The sequence below is a fragment of the Microtus pennsylvanicus genome, chromosome 4 (genome assembly GCF_037038515.1).
Source record: "Microtus pennsylvanicus isolate mMicPen1 chromosome 4, mMicPen1.hap1, whole genome shotgun sequence".
In the NCBI taxonomy this organism is placed as follows: Eukaryota; Metazoa; Chordata; class Mammalia; order Rodentia; family Cricetidae; genus Microtus; species Microtus pennsylvanicus.
The window spans coordinates 105,287,748-105,306,753 of NC_134582.1; the positions used below are offsets into that span (position 1 = coordinate 105,287,748).

The 19,006-nt window shown below is 42.4% G+C and overlaps 1 protein-coding gene across 10 annotated transcripts in view; it reads left to right on the plus strand.

Moving 5' to 3' along the window:
- Window positions 1–19,006, plus strand: part of Carmil1 (capping protein regulator and myosin 1 linker 1) — a 261,760-nt gene that overhangs the window by 141,312 nt on the left and 101,442 nt on the right. For all 10 annotated transcript variants that reach the window (XR_012910397.1, XM_075970038.1, XM_075970042.1 and 7 more), the window contains 3 exons: window positions 5,826–5,901; window positions 12,595–12,683; window positions 14,547–14,641. Coding sequence is in view for 9 of the 10 variants with exons in the window: in XM_075970038.1 (XP_075826153.1) it covers window positions 5,826–5,901; window positions 12,595–12,683; window positions 14,547–14,641 (260 nt within the window). In the remaining variant the exon portion in view is untranslated. The remainder of the gene's footprint in view (window positions 1–5,825; window positions 5,902–12,594; window positions 12,684–14,546; window positions 14,642–19,006) is intronic.

The window sequence follows — 19,006 nt, forward strand, 5'->3', positions numbered from 1 at the left end:
TTTCTCCTTGCTGACTCCTTGATGCCGCATGTTGAATGCAGGACTTAGTTCCCCATCGCTGCTCTCATTCTTTCCCTAGCTGTCATGTTGACTTGAGATTCAGGGTTCCATTCAGTCCTTAATTTTGACATAATCATTTCCTGAAGTATTGTCTAGGCATCTGTCTATCCAGATTTGAGTCTCCCCATTCTCTGCATGTTCTTGCCAGGTGGAAAATTGTTAAATATGGAAGGTGTGGAGCCTTTTCAGTGTGAATTGCAGCAATGGAAGCCATGGGACCTTTTCAGGGTGCACAAGCAGCAATAAACCACGAGGGCTTTTCAGGGTGGCATGTGAAGCTATGGAAGCCATGGGGGCTTTTCAGGGTGGCATGGGCAGCAAAGGTCCATTCACTTTTGTTTCCATTTTGCATTCTAATGTAGGCCATTGCATAGTTGATCCATTCTGCTGTTGGGCAGACGTTCTACTTAGCTTATTGTCTACTAATGCACAATGCTGTTAAGGCCATTCTTTAGTGGTTCCCATAGAGGAAAATGGGCAGATGTGTACCAGGACGCAAATAATTGTAAATTCAGCCATTATGTCTACTACTTAGATCAAGAAAGAGGCCTCTGCCTCTCTGGGGCTGTATGTCTCCATTCCTAGTCACAGTTCCTCTTCCCTACCACTCTATTGAGTTGCAAGAATTTCCCCAATCTTTTGGTTTTTGTGATGGAAATGTGCTGTTCTAGTTTGGTTTTCTGTTACTGTTATCAAATATCATGGTCCAGAGTAACTTAGGAGGAGAGGGTCTACTTGGCCAAAGCAGGATCTCAAGGCAGGAACCTTGAGGAACACTGCTTACTCCTGGCCGGCTCATGCTTAGCTACCTTTCTTATGTAGCCCAGGGTCACCTGCCTAGGGCTGTTATTGCCCACAGTGGACTGGGTACACCTACTCAGTTACAACCAAGAAAATATCCTACAGACGTAGCCACAGGCCAGTCCAAGGGAGGCAATTCTTCAATTCAGGTTCCTTCTCTTCAATTCAGACTCCTTCTTCCCGAGTGTGTTAAGTTGACAACCAAGATTAGCAACCACGTATGCATAATTTGATGGAGGAAATCCTGTGAATCAACTTGGGAAGAATTCTCTATTTCCTCCTGCTTCTTGTTCCTAACCTCAGAACAATCCTTGCCCCTGAGGTTTCTCCCATCCCGCCCATCTCTCTGATGCTCCCACCCTGCGCTTCCTTGGGTACATCCCCCGAGCCTTGCAGATAGTAGCTTTTTGAAAAATCTCTTTACTGACAAGCTGTTTTCCTCCAGTCAGGTTTCTTTATGCAGCTGTCAAACCTTAGTTCTTAGATAGCAAGTGTTGTGGCTGTGTGTTGCTCTGTGGTGAGCCTCCCAACTTAATAGCCCACAGCCACTACAGCTATAACTCACAGTGATGCCTTCTTTATTCACTCTTCTGGTGGCTGGTGTCTGCTAGCTGGTTGCTGCGAGGCCTAGATGTGGCCCGTTCCTGAAGTCTCGGCTTCCTCGTAAAGCACCCAAGTTCTGTGGGTGAGCTTGCAAGAGCCAGAGCCAGGCAGAAGCTGAACATGGTCTCTTCTAACCTAGCCTCCAATGCATGTGCCATCACTGAAGGACACCTGTGGTCTTTTAACATTCTGATGATGATAAATACAGGGATGATAAATAAGACCATTTAAGTTTTGGTGCAAATGTAAGTTTTCCCTTAGGTTGGGCAAAAACTCAGGAGTTAGATCAATAAATAGGTCACAGGACATGTACATAAAATCTCAAGACAGAGAGTCAAGCTATCTTCTGCACCAAGAATGCCATTTGTCTTTCCACAGGTCACTTTTGAACAGACAGATCCAGTTCTGCTGTGTCTTGATCCACATTTGGTGCTGCCTGACATTTTGACATCAGGGGCACACCTGTGGGGAATGGGGTCTTTGATTTTGGCTTGGAATTGCGTTTCTCTTATGGTTGGTCCCTTGAGCCTTCTTATGTGTTTGTTTGATGCATGTAAATGTATAAACTTTGGTGAAATATCTGTTTGGATCTTATAGATCTTATGCCCAGTTTTGTAATTTGGATGTTTGAGTCTCTGTGTGTGTGGCGGGGGTGTGTCTATGGTGTGGTATGCATGTAGACATGTTGACAGATCAGTGGTGGTCTGTGTGTGTTGGGGGTGGTATGTGGGTGTGTGTGTGTGGTATGGTATACATGTGGACAAATCAGTGGTGGTCTGTGTGTGTTGGGGGTGGTATGTGGGTGTGGTGTGGTATCTATGTGGCATGCGGACAGATCAGTGGTAGATGTCTGGATGTCTTTTTCAGTTGCTTCACCGTATTTTTCGAGACAGGGTTTGTCTCAGTGAGCCTGAAGTTTGTTGTTTTGTCTGAACTCCCTGGACAGTAGTCCCTGGAGACTTCCAGCACTGGGGTTACAGATGTGTACTACCTTGCCTGGCTTTTCTGTGGCTGCTGGGGTTTGAATTGGTCCATGTGGCTTCTTTCCTTTAATATAGTTGCTTTCTTCTCCCTGGTTGCTGGCTAGGCTGTACCAGGCTGACACTGTTACAGGGCAGGGATTGAATGCTATGTTCATTGTTACATTAAGCCCCACCCCCTCCCCGATTCATGTGTGGTGGCTGGCACTTACTGAATATATGAATGGATTGAATTACAGACAGTCGCCTATGCCTGCACACGTCTGTCCCTAATTATTTGAAGTATTCTGTTTTTTTCTTTCTGCCTAGTTGGCCCCTTCCCATCTTAGGAGCCCTGTGAACTGTGCCCATCTGCTCCAGGTGGAATTACTTGGTTCCTGTGTTCTAAGGGCACTTGTAACATTCCTAGTATTTGGCATGGCCCCAGTTGTTATTGTTATTCACGGCATTGTGGGGAGGGCCAGGAGAACAAATCACTCACCTCTTAAACTTCAGCACGCAGTAATCCTACCCAGTATTTAGTAAGCACTGGAGCAGTGTTTACTGTTGGTATTAAGATACTTGGCTGTCTCCTTCTAATGGTTTGTTTTGTATTGTTCAGTTTTGTTGAGCTTGGCCTATCAGTTGACATCAAATGACCTCTTCTAGTCAAGGCTGACCTTGAACTGCCTCCTACCTCTACTTCCCAAATGCTGGGATTACAGGTATGAGTCACCAAGCCTGGATTTTAATATTAACTTCAAAATAACCTTAACTTGAAGGAAGTTAAGGAAGAGACGAATAAGCAGAAAACCTGGCAGATGGAACCTGTGGATGCGCCTGCTCCTTTCTTTGCATTGTTTTGCTGAGCTGTGAGGATGCATCTCATCTTCTCACTCATGTCTGATAAGCTCACACATGGTGCTTCAAAATCTGGCAAAGGCTGTAGTCTCGTGGGCATAAACTCTTTGGAACCAGAGCCTGAATATAGCAGTGATGTCTGCTTTATTCATTCATTCATTCATTCATTCATCCATTCATTTATCTATCTGTCTATCTTTCTATCTTCTATGTATTCATCTATGTATCTATTGATCATCTTTCTTTCTCTCTCTCTCTTTCTTTCTTTCTTTCTTTCTTTCTTTCTTTCTTTCTTCTATCTATGTATTTATTGATCATCTGTCTTTCTTCTATCTTCTCTATGTATCTATTGATCATCTATTTATCTATCATCTCTATCTATGTATATATGTATCCATTGATCATCTATCTATCTATCTATCTATCTATCTATCTATCTATCTATCTATCTATCTATCTATCTATCTTCATCATCATCATCTATTTTTGTATCTATTGGCTATCTGTCTGTCTATCTTTCTATATCTATCTATCTATCTATCTATCCATCCATATCTATTGTAGTCAAGTATTGGGAAATCAGCCTAGGTGTCTGTTTATAGAAGACTAGGTCAGAAAACATGGATCATTTCCACAGTATAATTTTACTCAGCCACAAAGAAGAATGAAATCATATCATTATCATATGCAGGGAAATGGATGGAATTGCATAGCTCACCATGTTAACTGAAATAAGTCAGATTCAGGAAGACAAGCATCATGTATTCTCCCTTCTCCCTAATGTGTTGAACCTGAGCTTAGCGGGTGGAGTTGGGGGAAAACAGCGGGGAAGTAGAAGTGGCTCTACCGGGGAACAGGAAGCTGGTCATGAGGAGGCTGGAGTGGAGGTAAGAAGTAATAGGGAGACTAGGTAAATATGACTAAAATACATTACATGCATAAACAAATATGTCACAGTGAACTCTACTGTTTTATATGGTTAATATGTCTCCTCCAAATGGGAAAAATCATTTTAATAAAGAAAAGAGTCTCGTTATCTTTTTGTTCCAGCCTCACTTCCTGTCTCTGCAAATCAATGCCTTTGTCTGTGAAACATGACAGTAATCTCCTGGCTTGTTTGCAGGTCGGCCAAGGCCCTTTCTGTGTAGCTCTCAGGTCAGCTGCATCTCTCAGCTTTTTCCACCTTCCACTCGTCTTTGCTGTTGCAGGCGACATTGCAGCGTCTGTGCGTTATCAAACTCAAAACTAAAATTGGAGCTTAAGTTTCAAAGATTTACAGCTTGAGGTTGTAGAAGTCAGATGCCAAGGCAGTGAACGGAAGAGAGCTAAGTGCTAAGTGAAGAGGCACACACCATGCTGGGGTGGGGTCAACAGGCAGGTCTACAGAAGAGGAGCTGTGTGGTGACGGCATCAAACGACATGCGAACTTTCAAAACACTGCAGCGCAGTGAAGGGTATTCTGCTTAGGCAGTACCATGTGTGGTAGGCAAGGAATACGTAGGGGCCAATGACTGGGAAAATGGTGCAGAGGCAGGGTTTCACATGCAGACCTTTTCCCCATAGCTTCTGAGCTTGTATGGAGCACTGGAGATAATTACACCTGCTCTATTTCAAGGATGGGATCACTGCTGGGAAGTGTAAGAACCACCAAATGGTTGCAGGACTCTCACTGAGCACCAAGAATCCATTTGCTATCAGAGAGGATAAGGCATTATCTTTGCTTGGGGAACAACCTTTCAGAGACTACATGAGATTCTTGATGCTTGTGAATCGATGAAGAATTCTAAGGAAACAAGCCCATTAGCGTGGTGTTAGATGTGATTTCTTTCTGAATGCTAGCATCAGCTTCTCTCTCCTGGAAAGCTGGAATTGGAGGTGCTGGGGATGATTTACTTTAATTTTGTGGGATTCTGCTTGTATTTTGCTGTATGATGATCTGTTGCAGAGAACTGAATTGTTTACTAGTAAAATTGTTTGGAGGATCAAGAACCATAGCTCAGTAGGTAAAAGTGCTTGCTGCATAAACCTGGCGATCCCAGCTCAATTCTTAGAACCCATGGTAAATGCAGATGTGGCAGCATTCATCTGTAATCTCAGCACTTCACAGTGAGATGGGAGACAGATTCCCAGAGACAGGAGAATTGCCTGGGAGCTCTCAGGCCTGAATAACACAACAGAGAGACAGAAAACTTCACCTCAACAAGGTAGAACTGAAGAGTCTACTCTTGAGTGTGGGATTCCTCTGATCTACGCACATAAATTTTGGCACATGTGTTCCCGCACACACACATATGTCAAATAAAAATGTAATGTCTTAGTTTTCTTTGTTTTGCTCTTTGAGACAGAGCCTCATAAGTCCTAGACTGCCTTGAATTAGCTATATACCAAGGTTGATCTTGAACTTCTGATATTCTAACTGCCTTCTTCCAGAAGTGATGAAATGACAGGCCTGCAGGCACCACCAGACCTCCCTAAAGATGCAGTGTCACTGGAGCTATGCTGCAGGACCATGCTCATGTTCTTTATTAATTTTGCTTCTAGAGACCTGATCCCCATCATTGCTGCCCTGGAATATAATCAGTGGTTCACCAAACTGTCCTCCAAGGATCTTAAGCTGGTAAGTCACCGAAAATGACACCTACCATCGCCCAGCTTTGCTGAATTTCAAAAGCTCGCTCATTGTCAGAAAGATTTTATTTTGGTACCGTGCTGGTGAGCTACACACATTCTATTTCTTGAGGAGATCTCATTCCTAGGAATGATTAGGATAACACTGAGAAGGTTGTGATGTGAGAGCTTCAGAGAGATTCACCCTCCTCTTCTCAGTTGCCTCGGGCAATTTTAGAACAGAAAGGCACATTTAGTATTGCCTTCTGTACACACTCATTCAGTTGGCAAAAGCTATTAAAGTCTCATTTGCACAACTGCAAACAGCTGGCTTTATATTTCAGCCTTCCAGTTCATCACCACCAAGTTTCCCACGAGAGAGAGCAGTTTCAGGAAATATCAAGAGGTAGACATGGTCTGATTGGATTATAATATTTAATATTAATTCTATATATGTTCTTTTTTCTTTTTCTTTCTTTTTTTGGTTAGGTAGGAGATTTATGTATAGACACAATAAAACCAAAGTGAAATCTGTTGCTTTTCATATTAAATAGAACAGACAAATATTTGGTCTGCTCTGGTAATAGAAACTGTTGGAAAGTAGACCAAGTCAAAGCTGCTATATGGAAAGATACTTGTCCATAAGTTACTTCTCAGATACTTCATTTAGGATGAGAAATAATTTAGATTTTTTTGTATAGAAGCAGGAATCTGGTGGTGAGATTTTTCTAATAAAGATGCTGGGTTGAGAAAGGACTTTGCAGAAATGGAGCCTGTGAACAGGTTACTCATGTGTATGAATTGCCTAGAATAGGTATGACTTAGGGCATCATGGGTTTGAAAATGGGCTGAACTCATTTGGGGGCCGTTAGGAGCCATGGCGGCATAGGTAAAGAGTATAGAGTCAGAAGCCTGCGTTTCTTACCATGACTCTTCCAACCAGACTGTGGGAGTGGAGATGAGTTATCTAGAACCTTCCTGAACCTCAATTCTTGTGTGATAGCTGCTGTCATGTTCATCCCTGTCTTGCATGGGTATTGTAGCTTCTTGCTAAAGTATCTGCCTGGTCAGAATTTATTTCATAATTATAGAGTAAAATCACTGAACAAATGAATGAGAGAACCCAATCATAAAACTGATCTGCCCTCGCTGAGATGAGCTCACAGAGACCACAGTGAGCAGATTTTGTTTTGCTTTGTTTTGTTTTTTAATCAGGCCCTGACTATCTAGGAATTTCACAACTGTTGACTCTTACATTATCATAATCATCATTACAGACTAGTAAAGAGGTTGAGAAACAAACTGATGTGGAACTGGGTAGGTTGGGAATGAACCCAGCTAGGTAGCCATTTGTTTACATGATTGTGATGGGGTTGGGGCACCAGGAATAGAATAGGGAAGCCCTCCATGAATGAGCAGGTATCAATGATGGACATGGGATTGGGAGCCTCAGGTTTCCTGGGGTGGGACCATCTCTAGGACTGAGCTAGCAGAGATTACATGTTGACAGAGGTTTCTGCCCTGCCCAATACTGCAGTCATTCAGCCCCAAAGAAACACACAGAGGTCTACATTAATTATAAACTGGTTGGTTTATTAGCTCAGGCTTCTTATTAACTCTTACGTCTTAAATTAGCCCATTCTTGTCTGTATTAGCCACTTGACTTGGTACCTTTTACCAGTGAGGCATTCTCATCTTGCTTCTCCTGTGTCTGGCTTCCTCTGTGTTGACTGCAGATTGACCATTTCCTCTTTCCAGAATTCTCCTGTTCTTGTCACCCCTCCTATACTTCCTGCCTGGCTACTGACCAATCAGCATTTTATTAAACTAATACACTGACAAATCTTTACAGGGCACAAGACCATTGTCCCATAGCAGTTACAGGTGGGAAAGGGTAGACCTTGGAGAAAAGAGAAGTGATCTTTGAACCAGAACAGATTCTTGCCAAGACACATTTTATCAATTCATTTAAATGATCATACAAGCATAAGATATTCAAAATGGATCCCTGAGAAGGTTTGAAAAAGGCTTTAGCTAGGCAATTTTTGAAACTTTCCCAACTCCCCAGTACAGAAAGGTATTCAGTCAATTGATATTAGTATTTCATCATTGTTCCTTCCTGATATCATTTTCTTGTAACTGATTGAGTGTTAAGAATATAAGCGGTTTGCAAAGAGTGCAGCTATTGATTAATGCAATGTAGTGTCAATTAGATGTACATTCCTGAGGTCTTTTATCTGTTGTAGCTTTGTCTTTCTTTTTCTTTTCATTACATCAGGTATATTGCCCTGTAAATTGTGGTAGTGGTACCAGGAATAAAAAATTAAGGAATTTTTAACTTTTCAAAAAAAAAGAATATAAGCAATATATGAGATTTTATCCTGGGAAAACAAAGAGTAGAAGAGTTTAAATGCTTCTTTAGATATCTTGGGATAGCAGGAATAGAGTGATAGCTTCTGAGGACTTATTGTCCCTTTATAAACTGAATACATCTGCATTTATGTACATGGTGCTAGGCATCAAAGCCAGGGTTTGGCCATGCTTGGCAAGCACATCTCCACTGAATGGAATCCCCCACCTTTACATGTGCTTGTGTTTAAACATTTGACATTGTGAAATCAAATGTGACCTTTGTGAATAGTACACTACAAAGCTTCCAAAAGAGAATAGATGAAACATCGTGCAAGGGAGGGTGGAAAGAGTGTAAGAGCCGGAGGATGAGAGTGCTGTGGGATGCTGACTTCTGCACGTGGCGTGGCTGTTGTCCTTAGGACCTCACTGCAGCTGTGGTCACCTGCACAAGACCTGTGTAAGATCAAACCCAGGTCAGTCCTGTGTCCCAGCAGGCAGCACTGAGTGGACACAGTGAGTACCAAAAAGAAAGCAAAAGAAAAGAGTTTGCCATCACCCAAAGCTAAAGGAAAGGCCACATTCTCCTGATAGTATGTGACAACTTTCAAAGGATAGCTCACTTAAAGGAATAGCCAACAGTGGAAGCATGTTGAGGGGTTTGTAGCATGTAGTTCATGATGAAAATAAGTTCCCTGAAGTTACATTAACGCTCACAATTTCTAAGGTGATTCTCCTAGCCCAATAAAAGCCACCTTTCTCAAAATGCCACAAGAAGAAAGTGATTGACATGCTCTGTGTGATTCTCATGAAGACTATTAGCAGCTATAATCCTAGTCTGAACCATGTGTATCATATTATATTTCATATAGTCCAGGCCTGCTTTTCTCCTCCCTTATGCTAGGGTTGTAGGCGTGCGCTACAGTGTCCATCTTTGAAAGGGCATTTTTAAGACTTCCAAGTACACAGTATGCAGTGATGACCATCTTTCTGTGTAGTATTGTAGACTATATAAAACAGCTTTAGAGCTGGTGTCTGCTTGGCTTTCTGGGTTTGTAACTCCGGGAGCTGCATCAATGACATGGCTGTACCAAGCAGTGTATTTGGTTCATTATTTCTGTTCTAGGCTTCTATGTATATTTTGTTTATTTACTTATTTTGCTAATTCTCTTGTTACTATTTAGGGGTTTCGGTTTGTATGTATGATTGACTTTTGCCTTTCTGTCAATTCACTGGGATGTGTGAAAGCCCAGGAATGTCTGATTTAGGCTTTCTGGACTGAATGGAATGAAGTAGCACGTAAGAGAGATGAGAGCTGCATAGTGGGACAGCGTTTACAGCATCCTTCTCCATCCTCTGGCTCTTGTGTTCTTTCCATGCCCTCCTCCACTATTTTTCAACTTTTTCTTTCATGAAGCTTTGTAGTATTTATTTATAAAGGCCACATCTCATTTCAAAATGTCAAATGTTTAAAAAAAGCTACAAATAAGCCTAAAGATCTATGATATTCCTAGTTTTACAAATGAATTGTTCTGATCCTTTACTGTGAATGTGGTAGACAAGATAACTTTTATGATTATTATATTCTAGCTCATGTCTAGGTATGTGTATGCATTTCTTTAAAAATGTTACCATTGTACATTCTTGGATACAGAAAAGACTGATTTTCATGTAGTTGGCACAAATAAAAGTTAGCACCATTAATGAATAACTTGTTAGAACTCTGCTCTACTGACTCCTTAAAGAAGAGTTGGCCGCACCTGCATACACTCCCTTAAATATATTCTCATTACAGTGTTTACACTCAGTATGGACACTTAATCTTCAAAGCTTCCTTTGGGTAAATTCATTTTCTAGATGCTCTGCTAGCTAGCCAGGACTCTGCATGATTGCTTAAACTGCTCTTAAAACTTAGAATAATTCCTGCTAAAACATGATCCAGATGCTCACTTTAAGCCATGACAACACCTAGCTCAATCAATCTCCTTACACATTCATCACGAAACAAAGAGCTGCACACACAGGGCCAAGACACGGGAGATCACTGCTATCGGCCTAATGGGAATTGCCTTGGCTTGGGTAGAGTTGATTTTTGCCTTTGTTGTCAGTTCACTTGAATGTATCAAAGCCCAGGAACGATGTGAGGCAAGCTTTCTGGACTGAATTGAACAAAGCAGCATGTAAGGGAGATGAGAGTTAGACAGCGAGACTCTGGGTATTTCCAGGATAGCCTTTTGTGAAGATTACCCAACTGAAGCGCTCTGGGATATTTTATTTCAGACTGTATTTCAGTTATTGGATATGCCAGCTAGACGTGCTGCTAGATAAATCAGAGAACTCAGATACACTGAGGAGATGGATCTGTTTGTTTTATAAAGTGCATTGCTGTATGTTATGGTACACAGGCAGGCCATCTCTTTTATTTCTATCATAAACAATTTAAGTAAGCCTCTGATTATAATGAAGGTTTTTGTTGTTGTTGTTATTGTTTTGTTCTTTTGAGACTGTGTTTCTTTGTGTAGCCTTGGCTGTCCTGGAACTAGCTCTTGTAGACCACACTGGCCTTGAACACACAGAGATTCCTCTGCTTCTGCCTCCCAATTGCTAGGATTAAAGGCGTGCACCACTACTGCCCAGTGGTTATAATGTAATTATATAAAATCATTTATCAACACCTGAGTTTTAGAGTAAGCCAGTATAAAAATATGAACACTTAGAAATCCAAATATGAAAAGCATGTGGCTTAGTTCTTCAATATTCATTTTCCCTGTGTAATAATTATGTAACTACGTGACTTAAAAACAAAAATGAAAAACCATTAACAACATGGAGAGCTGCCTCAACAGTTAAAAGCACATACTGTTTTTTCAGAGGATTTGAGTTCTACTTCTGACCAGGAGCCTCATAACCAGCTGTAATGCCAGCTCTAGAGGGTCCTGTATCTCTGACCTTTATGAGTAGCTGGACTCAAACACACATACCCAGACACAGATACTCACATAAATATACATGTACTCACACACATAATTTAAATAATTTAAAAAATATTATTAGCAAGCAGACATTTATTTAGTTCTTTGACATTTCTCCTACTTTAGTGAATCTAGTAACCAGCCACACCGTGATGGGGCTGGTTGAAAGTACAAAACACTCGATCCCTCACTGTTCTTTGATATGTGATTTCCCTCTGTATGCTCTGAATATCATTGGTTAATAAAGAAACTACTTTGGGCCTATAGCAGAGCTATAGGGGAATAGAAGTAGGTGGGGAAAACTAAACTGAATGCTGGGAGAAAGAAGGCAGAGTTAGGGAGAAGCCATGGAGCCACTGGAGACAGACCCGGTAAGCCACAGCCACATGGCAATACACAGATTCATGGAAATTGGTTAAATTAATATGTAAGAGTTAGGCAATAAGAAGCTAGAGCTAATGAGCCAAGCAGTGATTTAATTAATATAGTTCCTATGTGGTTATTTTGGGTCTAAATGGTTGGGAACAAACGAGCAGCTTCCTTCAATAGTTCTTATTTGTAATAGAGAATAATATATTGCTACTGGTTTGGTAAAGACATATGCATATAGGACACAGCTCCAGAGTGAAAACTGTAACAAGACCTTCATTGTCATTATCACTGTCACTTAGTCCATCACTGCCTAGGGAAGTCATTTTGCTTTTCCAAAGAAAAGGTGAGAGGGACTTATGCTGACTTGTAGCACTGCCAAAAGGGTCTTTGTTACCGCATCATAGTTGAATATCTTATCTTACTCCATTCAGACTGCTTATAATCATACCATAGATATTATACAACTTATACAACAGAAGTTTATTTCTCACAGTTATGGATGCTGGGAAGTCCACAACTTAGGCAGTGGACTGTTCACTGTGCAATGGCATTCACTTCCTTGTTTGTAAATGGCTCCAATAGATGTGTCTTTATGTGGTAGAAGGGACAAGGGAGCTCTCTGGGACTGTTTTATCAGGGCATCAACTCTATTCATTAGGGTGCACATGCTCATGACATACTCATCTTCTAAACCCTCTGCTGCAGCCATCACATTGTTGGGTATGTCTCCATGAGTGGAGGTGTGGGGCTTAGCACTAGCTCAGGCCGCAGAATTCTTGTCCCTTCTCTGAGGAGTAGTACACTTGGAGACTCTGTATTTTGTGCTGTGGTGTTCTCATGGTTGTCATGGTGGTGCATGACGGAGATGCTCTCTGACTAGTTCTTGAGTGAATGTGTATGGATGAGAGTTTTATTTGCTTATATTCCCATAGATTCGTATATTTATAGCACTCAAGTGAAATGGCTTCCATCAGACATTCAGGACAGTCAACAAGTGTTCTCTGTTACAGTCCACAGATGTCTGTGAACAGATTTTGAGGGTGGTGAGTAGGTCCAATCGGCTGGAAGAATTGGTGTTGGAAAATGCTGGACTCAGAACGTGAGTATTTTCCTGAATATGTAAACATGTTGCTTTAAACTTTTATGTCATTTGTCCTTTTGATTAGTGCTTGATCTTTTAAAAAATTCAAGTGTACACAAATAGTGTTTCCTTCTGGGGAAAAAAAAACCAAAATGAACAACAACAACAAAAAAACCAACCCAAACATATGAATCTTTTTATGGTAACAAAATAGTCAGTCAACAGAAGCAACTCGAGGGAGGAAGGCTCAGTATAGACACAGATGCAGTGTATCATGGACCCTGGAGTGGAAGGCAGGTGCCATTGTACACATGTGGCGGTTATATGCTTCAGGGGTCAGCAAGCAGAACAAAGGCCAGGCTATTATCTATATCATCAAATCTATGGCCCTGCATTGGCTAGCAAAGCCCCCAACTGCCCAATGTTCCTCAACCTCCCGAACAGCTGGGGGTAGGGGCACATGTTAAGATACATGAGCCGATGGGGTAAATTTCACAGTCAAATCACAACACACACCAGTCAATCAGTCCATGATACCGTCATTATCATGAAAGCTAAGCATCTGATAGCATGCTCTGCTTCAGTGCTGTGGGACGTTCTGAGGGCCCATAGTGTGGTGGTTAAGAGTATGTGCCTTAGTGAAGTGCCTGAAGCTTCAAGCATGGAATTTAGAAGTCTACATCTCAGCGTCTTTTCCTTTGAAATGGAGATAGTAACTGAGGTTGTGAGAGCAGGCAGATGATGAGTGTGTTGTCCTTACAAAACACGTGTCTCACTGAAGATGCCCGCCCAGCTTTTCCTACTGTAGTAGTGATAATACCGGATTCCCTGCGATTTTCTTACAGTAATCAGTTTTAGTCATTTCTCCCACTCTTCACCCCCGAGTTTTATTCTAAAGAGCACGAGGTAGAATCTGTTAGAACAAAGGCTTTTTTTGTTATTAATGAGCAAGGCAGGTATTTTTGTCACCCCAGCACTTAGTGTGCTATTTCAGGTTAAAATAAAGCTAAAACAGTGATTTTTCTTTTTGTACAAAATCAGGTGCTAGTAATGACGGCCTTTAACTCAGTAATTAAAATAATCAGTTTTGCATCTGTGCGTGTTACAAGAAATAAGAAGTAAGATAGAGTGAAGAGCCTACTAGAATGTTTAAGAAAACAGGATTGCTGTGGAATTTTTAAAAAACAGGAAGGGGTCAACGATACTGTTAGCTGCATTCAGCAGCGTATCTCTAACTGGAAGTGATAACCAAACCTCTGGTAGCTGGTGGATGGAGTGGGGGGTGAGGAGATTAGGGGTGGGGTGGGATGGGGGGGGTCTTTTGGTATGGTAGTTGAGAATCCAGTTCTTCATTCAGAGAAGGAACCTGAGGTAGCTGGTCACATTGTCTGTACTCGGGACGCAAAAAGCCCACAGGAAGTGTGGTCCGGCTTCAAAACCACAAGGCTGGTTCCTGGTGATCCACTTCCTCCAGTGAGGGTCCACCTCTTAAGAATTCCACAACCTTCCTAAGTAGGACCATTACATGGGGACAAAATGATCCATTGCGGGGGGCATTCATAGGTAACCCAAAGGGCAATCATGCTTTTTCTCTGCTCTTTTGTGTGAGGTTTTGTCAAATCAAAACGAATTGAATATTTTGTGTGTGTCTGTTCTCCCTGTGTCCCACCCACAGAGTGGCATTTGAACCTAGCGCTTTCCTCACGTAGGCAAGTGTTCTGTCCCTAGCTCTATCTGTCCCTGAGCTGTCCTTGTTGCCCTATATGGAAAACTGTAAGGGAGAGTTTCTTTCTTTCAGTTTTATTCCATTTTAAACCTGAAATGTCTTATTTGAGCAGTCTGCATTTTGTTCCTTACTCCTGCCACTTTGTCTCCTTGCAGAGATTTTGCACAGAAATTGGCCAGTGCTCTAGCGCATAATCCTAACTCAGGCCTTCACATGATCAACCTCGCCGGGAACCCGCTGGAGGACAGAGGTACGGAACCATACGTATCCACACAAACCTGGAGGCCTCTCCACACTGGCCTTCACTCATACACTGAGAGTCTTCCTGGCATGTAACTGGAACTCTCCACATTCACCCAGAGTCCTTCCCACACCTAAGGAATTCTCCCCACACCCAGGTGGAGTCCCGCCCATGCTCACCCTCGGTCCTCCTCACCACTGGTCAGCAGCAGAGTAACTTCCCTTGGGGCTTCAGGGCTCAGGGTCCCTGTGCGCCCTTGCTCAATTCTGGTGGAGACCACTCCCAGATCCAACGGGCTGCTTGTTTGTGTCTTCCCTCTCACAGGGCAGTTTGTTGTGTTAGGGACCAGCTAGAACCGGCCTCAGAAGCTTTCGCTTCCTTCACATACCTGTCTGATAGAGTGACCCACTCAACACATACCCTCTGGGGCCTTGATTAGTTTTTTGAGACAAGACTTTTGCTGTGTAGTGTAGTCTGATCTCAAATTTGTACTTTCGTGTCTCTGCCTCAGAAGTTCTGAGAGTACAGGAGTGTGTATCAATACAAACCCTTATCTCCTGATTTAATAGTCATGTGGTGAGGATGGGCAGTGGTGGCACACAGGAGGCAAAGGCAGGCGGATGTCTGTGAGTTCGAGGCCAGCCTGGTCTACAAGAGCTAGTTCTGGGACAGCCAGGGCTATACAGAAAAACCCTGTCTCCAAAAACTTAAAAAAAAATTAAGTGGTGACCCCCTCTTACAGTCATGGGTCTGTCTTGCTCTATAGGAAGCATTTAAGAGGGGGCCAGAATCTTGATGACCAATTTAAATTTGTACCTATCACATATCTTTTAATACTTCATAAGGTTTGAACATATAATTACTGTGAGGTTGAAGGATCAGATTTGGGAGGAGAAAGGTTCATCACACATGTTTGCATCTGGGGCTGGGGTATGGCAGAATGCTTGCCCGGCGTGCGTGAAGCACTGGGATCCGTCCCACCACTGTAAAACACAAAGGGAAATCCAAGGAAAGCGTTCCATTCCTGAGCTGCAAAGGCAGTGCCTGCCTTTGCCACAGGAAGGGCAGCTGGGGCTGACTTCTCCACCTTGGTCTGCAAACACTGACGGATGGGGTTGGGAAGGAATCGCACCATCTCCGGAGGGAACATTTTGTTTTTCTTTGCTATTGGAAATGTTTTCCAGCCTTGTTGAATAGGGCCTTTCATCTTCCAGTGTTAGGTATTCGATGAAGATTAATTATTCAGCTGAGCTGAGGGCGCCGAGGCAGCTCTGCCTTTACTATGCTGCTGTGTGTGGCAAGCGATCCCCTGGTAGCGTTCACACGGAACCTCGGGGTAAAGTCCGTCATCTGAAGTCGGGAGTCTGAAGGAAGGTGGAGGCCGAATCCAAAACTGAGTCACACGGCCAGCCACCTAAGCACGAGGCCAGGCTGAAATTAAGCACACAGGCTGGAGTGCAGGCTTCTCCGGGGCGTCGTCATGTCTGTAGGAGAAGCAGCTCTTCTCTCTACCAGCTCTGGAACAGTGGTGAATGTGGCCGAGTGGAAATTACACACAGCACCTCCAAGTTTGATTATTTTACTTAAACATGATTTAGATTCCCACTTAATGCTGTTTATTTTACAATCGTTGACCCAACGTGCCTATTCCGACCGTCATTTGTGGCTCTGATTTGAAATAGCTCTTGGGATTGTTGTTTACATCTTTGGTGGCTTCTTATTATCTGTCTTTTGATGTGTATCAGGTTTCTGAAGTTGCCTCTGCCACCTCCCCTCCTCCCAACTTGTGACAGAGCTGTGTCACCTAGCACTAGGAAACAGGTAGAGTCTCTCCGACTCTACTTGATTTGATGACAGACATGGCCTAGTGAAGATACAGTATAGATATTCTTGCTCATGCCTTAAGGGTGAGGAAACTGCTGTGTCTCTGTGTGTCTGGGACAAGGATGGAAGAGACCCTGTGTGCAGACTCCCTCCTGTGATTTCCTGCCTCACCATTGGTCAGTGGATCAATTGGACTGTGCATGGTGGGTTTTGGATCTGGTTATACAGGTTCCCTTCAGATGTAGAATTAAGCAGTTCTGTGCTGTTTGAACAAGTTAGTTTGTTCCATTATGTGTCGAAGGATTTTCTGAAATCTCTCTAACGCTTCAAATGTCAAGTTTCTCTGTGGCAGATATAAAACAATGCTTTCCTTGATTAATTGTTTTATCCACATTTAATATCCTTATTGTTAAATAGAGTAAAGCAATTCAATATTTTTTAGAGGTCATGGGTTTGAATTTCAGAACACATAAAAGGTAGATAGGTTGAGTCTATTTCCTCTCCACTCACCAATATCCGTTAATTTGCAAATTCTTTCTTCTCAATCTGTTTTCTTTTTCCTCTTGTTCCCTTCCTCCCTCAGAAGCTGTATTTTCTTTCTTTTTGTCTTTCTACAAGGCCCTATAATCCCGTACCCTGTGGTTGCCCAGTGGCCCTATTTGCCTGTTGCCCTGTTTTTCCTGTAGCCCTGTAACCTTGTTTCCCTGTGACCCTGTATCCCGGGTAGCCCTGTAAGCACTGTAGCCCTTTTGACCTTTAGCCCAGTTGCCTAGTGGCCCTGTAACCCTTGTAGTTCTTTAGTCTGTTTCCTGTAGGCCTGCTGCCCTATATCCTTATAGCCCAGGCTTTCCTTGGACTCACCACATGGTCCGGTCTGCTATCAAACTCATGACTATCTTCCCGCTTTGGTCATTTGAGTGCTTGGCCTTCAGGTATGAGCCATCACACCTGGCTTTCATTTATTTGGAAAAATAGAAACAGTTTATTGTATTTTGCTTATTAACTCTTGTTAGTTTTTCTCCACTTTCCAACAGGAATTGGCCGAAATCTTACCTTTTTTTTTTTTTTTGATTTAAATTTTATTTTATGAGTGTGGGTGTTTTGCCTACATGTGTGTCTCTGCACCACGTGCATCTCTGGTGCCTATGGAGGCCAGAAGAGGGCATCTGATCCCTTGGAACTGGAGGTGTAGACAGCTCTGTGCTAGGGACTGACACTTGTCCTCTGGAAAAGCAGCTATTGCTCTTTACCATTGTAAAGCATCTCTTCAGCTTGAAATCTAGAAGGTTTAGTGTGATTTGATATTTTTAGTGTCCCTATCTTCATGTATTTGTGTTTTGTTTGTTTTGCTTTTTGAGGTAAGGTCTCCAAACCAAACTGCTCTGAAATCTCGTCCATCAGCCTGTTTCAGCTCTGCAAGTGGTGGGAGCCACAGTGGTCCCTGCGTGCTTCCTAATAGATACGAAATAGGACTTACATTTATTTCCCTGGATCACGTTGCTAGAGCCTTGCAGACAGAATTTTGTTAGCTCATTAACATAATGCTTTAGTTTAGCCAGGGCCTATTGATCCCATTTCTCACTGTGTGAATCTCAGTGACACCAGGGTGGCCCAATGTTGAAACTGTATACGGTGTTTTAAGCTTTTAAGTGCACATGTGACTAATGGGGTTAAATTTACAATGTCAAACTTAATTTTCCTGTGTATGGCAGATAATAATGATGGATAGCAAATTAGCATATGAAACATCTTATAATTACTTTCTCATTAGATAAAAATGCTTTGAAGTAGAGGAAGCTAGAACAGTAGCATTTTGAGGAGGAAATACATCTTTATTGTACATACTTAAAAAAAATCTTTAGGAAGGTCTAGTAATAAAATCTCCAATGGAGGCTGAAAGTCGTAAACTTGGTTGTAATTCACAGCTCTGGAGGTTCATCATGTCCCCTGACCTTTCTGTAATGACCTTGTTCATTTGCGATCACTTTCTTCTCTCACACTGTTGGGAAACCAGCTTCAGCAAGCGTAGGGCATCTCCCTTTCTTTCTTCTCGCCTGGCAACACCTGCATTTTCGTACCTGCTGAGGCTCTATTTTGGAACTGTGCCAAAGGCTTCTGTGTGGAGCTTGTGGCGCTCTCCAGACCACCAGTGCCTCACTCTTGTCTTCCTCAGGGTGCACATCACACTTGTGTGTGTGTCTACATGAATGTATGTATGTATGTATCTTCCTTTTCTCCTTCTGTTCTCTTCCCTCCATTCGCTCCCCTTCCTTCCTCTCCTCTGACCTCTCATCCCTTTATTTTGTTGAAGAAACTGTCTTAATGGGTGTCATATTCTACCAAGGGAGGCAGGAACAACTTTAGCAAGGGCTGTAATTAGTATTTGTTTGTTTTTTATTCTGAAGTTTTTAAGCCATCCAGAATAATAATTCATTATAACCTCTTCATCCTCTATGATAAAAAAATAATAGTATCTTTTAAAGACAACTGTGATGGCAAATGTCTATGATCACAATACTCTACTGGTGGGGCCCAGAGGATCAAGAGTTC